Genomic DNA, 5,401 nt, shown 5'->3' on the forward strand with positions numbered 1-5,401 from the left:
TTTCACCATGAAATCAAGTGATACTCCTAATTTACTGCCACATGCGTTGCATGCGCTTCAAACTTTTTAGAATGAATAAATTATGTTCAATTTGTAATAAATTGGAAAGGATTTGACCTTATCTTCAGTCGGCAAAAGATTGAAACAATCTTTTCAGCTGAATATTCAAGTGGAAAAGATCAATTGCTAAAAGACAGAGTTGATTGATTCGAAGCCATAATGTACGTTTCCCATACGGTAGGCCTATATTTAAAATCAATCACTGTCAGGAAAGGTTTCTGTCAATTTTAAACCGAAATAACAAGGTATTAAAAAGTGAAAGAAACCCCACTGGCTATTTTGGTTGCTTAACGTGGATTTTTATGGGGGGGACTTTTTACCTTTATATTACTATTCACACTGCCGACGTAGCGTTTTACTAATGTAAGTAGGCCTACTTATGTGAAATATGTAAATGTATTGATCTCACCGGCATGTCAGATGTATAGAGCTGATCCACCATTGCAACCCTCATCATAGGACATGCATGTCAGATGAATAGAGCTGAGCCACCATTGCAGAAGATTTCAGATGACACTAACAATTATTTTATTTTCTCTTTCAGCAACAAAATACTAAAAGTGCATACACCTCTTAGTCTCACGGTAGATTGTAACGTGTATGCAACCCCTTTTTTCTTTTTGCTGTTGGAACAAATATGTAAATAGAACATTCAAGGACTAGAAAAATGACTAGCCTCAAATGGACAAACTTCCATCATAAAAGCAAGGAATTTTAGCACAATAATATTGCTGAGCACAAGTGCTTACTGGTTACCAAACTTTATCATAGGCCTAGTTCTGATCACAAATCTAAATTACCATCTAAAATGATGGAAGTTTGTCCATTTGAGGCTAGTCATTTTTCTAGTCCTTGAATGTTCTATTTACATATTTGTTCCAACAGCAAAAAAGAAAAAAGGGGTTGCATACACGTTACAATCTACCGTGAGACTAAGAGGTGTATGCACTTTTCGGAGTTCAGACGAACACTTTAATGGTCATTGTGCCTGTTCTGATGAAGTCTGAAAGCCAGGACGACTGTGTGGCTACGTACGCCTTCATCGATGAAGGCTGCGGAGCAGCATTTATCGATCCGGATCTCTGTGAATCATTAAACTTAAGAACCAAAAAGACAAGGCTTGTAATAAGCACGTTGGCATCGAAGGACGCATCAGAGTCCAGCATTGTGGTAGATAGACTACAAGTGGGTGGTGTTGACGGTGAGAACTACATCGATTTACCTCATCAAACATATGTGAAGAATGGTATTCCAGTTACCCTAGAGGACATGCCCACACAAGAGGATCTAGAAAAATGGCCACACTTGAGAGACATCCAACTCCCAGAGTTTCCTAACACAAGAAATGCTATTCCAAGGGTGACGGTCATCATTGGTATGGATATACCAGGTGCCACCGTACCTTTACAGACAGCAGTAGGAGGCCCTGGGGATCCGTACGGAATCCTGACCCCATTAGGGTGGACAGTGCATGGGATTGTAAAGTGCCAAGGCAAAGAAGAGGTTATGGCAAACTTTTGCAAGGTAGAAAGAGAAAGTGAAACGAGTGGAGAAAATCTGGAACAACTGTTCCGTGCTTATGTTGAAAGGGACTTTACAGAGAAACTTGGAGATGACAGGAAGCTGTCGGTACAAGACAGGAGATTCATGAAGATCATGGAAGAGACACAGTTGGAAGATGGCCATTACTATGCACCATTACCCTTTAAGGAGGATGATCCACAGTTTCCCAACAACAAGACACAAGCAGTCATGTTCACAAAGCAGTTGAAGAAACGCCTGGATAGAAGTGAACAACTGCAACAGCAGTATACAGAATTCATGAACAAACTAGAGAATAAGAACTATTCTGAACCTGTTCCAAAGGAAGATTTGAACCGTAGAGATGGTAAAGTGTGGTACCTTCCACACCACGCTGTTCAACATCCGCACAAGCCAAAAGTGAGAGTAGTTTTTAACTGTCCAGTGTCCTTTGGAGGTACATCGCTGAATGAACAATTACTTCAGGGACCTGATATGACGAACAGCCTGTATGGAGTTCTGCTTCGTTGGAGAGAAGAAAGAATAGCCATGATGGCGGATGTGGAACAAATGTTTTACCAAGTACGAGTACCACAAGATGACAGTGATATGCTACGCTATCTATGGTGGCCTAATGGAGACACAGCGCAAGACCTTAAAACCTACAGAATGAGGGTACACGTCTTCGGAGCTACATCCTCACCCAGTGTTGCCAGCTACGCGCTAAAGAAAGCAGCCAATGATAACGAACAAGACCATGGTAAAAGAGTAGTAGAAGCAGTCAACACCGACTTTTATGTTGACGACTTCCTAAAGTCGGTTCCCACTGAAGAAGAAGGAATAGAAATAGCTAGCAACATCACAGCCTTGTTGAAGAATGCAGGATTCAACCTGACGAAGTGGCTAAGTAATAGCCGAAAGCTACTCGAAGCGATCCCAGTGAAAGAAAGAGCCAAGGAAGTGAAGGAGCTCGATCTCAGCCATGACGCCCTTCCAACAGAAAGAACTTTAGGAGTTCTTTGGCACGTGGAGGAAGATAAGATAGGGGTAGGAGTAAAGGACGTCGACCTAAGACCAACCAGAAGGAATGTTCTCTCTGTGTTGAGTCGGGTATATGACCCGATAGGAATCACGTCACCATACGTCCTGAAGGCGAAACAGATTCTCCAAGCATCTACCAAAGACAAGATTGGATGGGACCAAGACATAAGCAAACAGCAAGAGAAGCAGTGGAATACTTGGCTAGAAGACCTTCCTAAGATAGAGAAGATCAAGATCGAAAGGTGTTACAAGCCTAAGGATTTTGGGAACGTGATTGATACTCAACTTCATCACTTCGCTGATGCAAGCCAAGAAGGCTACGGACTGTGTCATACTTAAGATATGTGAATGAAAATCAGCAAATACATTGCGCATTTGTTACCGCCAAGTCACGTGTGACACCCTCAAGACACACACGATCCCGAAGTTAGAGCTTACGGCAGCAACATTAGCTGTAAAACAAGAAACCGCCCTAAGAAGAGAGCTTAACATTGAGATCAGTAACTCTACATTCTGGTCAGACAGCCAGACTGTCTTGAAGTACATCAACAATGAGAAATCCAGATACCCAGTATTTGTAGCCAACAGAATTGCCATAATTAGAGAAAGCACAGATCCCCAGCAGTGGCGGTATTGCCCCACAAAGCTAAATCCTGCAGATCATGCTTCACGCGGACTGAATGCTGGAGACCTTACCGGTAAGACAGAATGGTTGAATGGACCAGCCTTCCTCTGGGAATCTGAACAACATTGGCCTGAAGTCAATCAAGATTTGACAGAGACAGAAGATAGGAAAAATGAGAAAACAGAAGCAGGTACAACAGTATGCGGAATCCAAGCAAGTGAGGTGAGAGAAGCTGCAGACAACTTGATACAGTATTACAGTGACTGGGTAAAGTTGAAGAGAGCAGTGGCTTGGTGGACCAAATTCAAGGAGTACCTGCAAAAGAAGCTTAAAGGAGCAGACAAAGAGACCCTAAAGAGAGAATGTGGAAAGATTACCACTGAAGATATGTACAAGGCAGAAACTGCCATTCTGAAGTACGTACAAAGACAGACATTTCCAGAATACAGGACCCTACAAGCTGGCACCAGCCATGTGAAGAAAGGATCTTCCATAGCGAATTTAGATCCAGTTATGACGAAAGACAGCTTGTTGCGAGTAGGTGGAAGACTGCGACATGCCACAATAACAGAAGCTGCAAAGCATCCGATCATATTACCCAAAAATAGTCATATCTCAACACTGATAATCCAGTATGTTCATCGAAGCAACAAGCATCAGGGAAGAGAGCACGTATTGGCTGAATTAAGACAGAAGTATTGGATTATCAAAGCAGGAGTTGTGGTAAAGAATCTGGTCAAGAAATGTGTGGTGTGCAGAAAGGTGCAAGCAGCTGTGAGCAGTCAAAAGATGGCAGACTTGCCAGCCAACCGCCTACAGGCAGATGAACCACCATTTACCAACACAGGTGTTGACTACTTCGGTCCATTCCTGATTAAACAAGGCAGGACAACAAGAAAGCGCTACGGGGTAATATTCACATGCCTTGCCAGTCGCGCAGTACATCTGGAAGTAGCGACCAACTTGGACACAAGTTCATGTATAAACACACTGAGGCGCTTCATGAGTAGAAGAGGACCAGTGAAACAAATACACTCAGATAACGGCACTAACTTGGTTGGTGCATCAAGAGAGTTAGAGCAAGCACTTCATGAGTTAGACCAGGAGGTAATAGAGAGATTCTCTACAAACCAAGGAATCACTTGGAACTTTAACCCTCCAGCTGCCTCACATCATGGAGGTGTATGGGAGAGGCATATTAGAACAGTGAGAAAAATACTGAATGCCATCTTAACAGAGCAATACTTGAAGACCTGTCGAGGAGAGGAGGAGCTGCACACATTCATGTGCGAAGTTGAACACATAATGAACAGCAGACCTCTGACCAGAGTGTCAAGTGATCCAGGGGATCTGAATGTCATCACACCGAATGGCTTACTTCTGTTGAAAAGCAATGTAACACTCCCTCCAGGCAGCTTCAATGAAAGAGACGTCTACACCAGAAAGCGATGGAGACAGATCCAATACTTGACAGAAGTATTTTGGAAGAGATGGACCCGTGAGTATTTGCCAATGCTCCAGAAGCGGCAGAAATGGTTACAACCAACAAGGAATCTACAAGTAGGCGATGTAGTCTTAGTCGTAGACAACAATGCCCCAAGAAACGCATGGTTAATGGGCAGAGTCCAGCAGGTCCATATTGGAAACCAAGGTCTTGTCAGAAGTGCATCTATAAAGACCAAGTCTTCAGTACTGAACAGACCTGTGACCAAGTTATGTTTACTCTTGGAACAAGAATCTTAGAGTAACTAAATCAAATCCTGAATACATTTTCACAACATTGATGAGTATGAGTAAAGTGACAAGCAGTGAACACTAAAATGACTGAATACAAGCCATACAGAAAGAGAGAACTAGCCTGAAGCCTATGCCATCAGCTAAGTCAACAAAGTGAAAAAAGGATATTTTCACTAAAGAAAGCTGAGACAACAAAATTCCTGAATGAAGCAAGAAGGAATTTGCAGTTTACAACTAGATAATGAAATATCAAGAATAAGAACCTTTACAATTGAAATGTGGAGGCTGAAAGAATGGACAATTATATATTGCAGTGAAACTATTATTGCACCAAGAAACTGTAGTAGCAGGGGACTATAGAGAACACCAAACATTGAAAGTTTAACTTCATGTGTACTGTGTAGCTGTCAGTGAACC

At 42.3% G+C, this 5,401-nt stretch overlaps 1 protein-coding gene across 1 annotated transcript; it reads left to right on the plus strand.

The window, feature by feature from the left end:
• The first annotated feature begins 1,035 nt into the window (after positions 1–1,035).
• LOC140161853 (uncharacterized) lies at positions 1,036–4,990 on the plus strand. Its single transcript, XM_072185148.1, has 2 exons — positions 1,036–2,950; positions 3,144–4,990. The coding sequence occupies exons 1-2, from the start codon at positions 1,036–1,038 to the stop codon at positions 4,988–4,990; spliced, it is 3,762 nt and encodes a 1,253-aa protein (XP_072041249.1).
• Positions 4,991–5,401: the final 411 nt, after the last annotated feature.

Source organism: Amphiura filiformis, chromosome 10, assembly GCF_039555335.1.
Source record: "Amphiura filiformis chromosome 10, Afil_fr2py, whole genome shotgun sequence".
Classification (NCBI taxonomy): Eukaryota; Metazoa; Echinodermata; class Ophiuroidea; order Amphilepidida; family Amphiuridae; genus Amphiura; species Amphiura filiformis.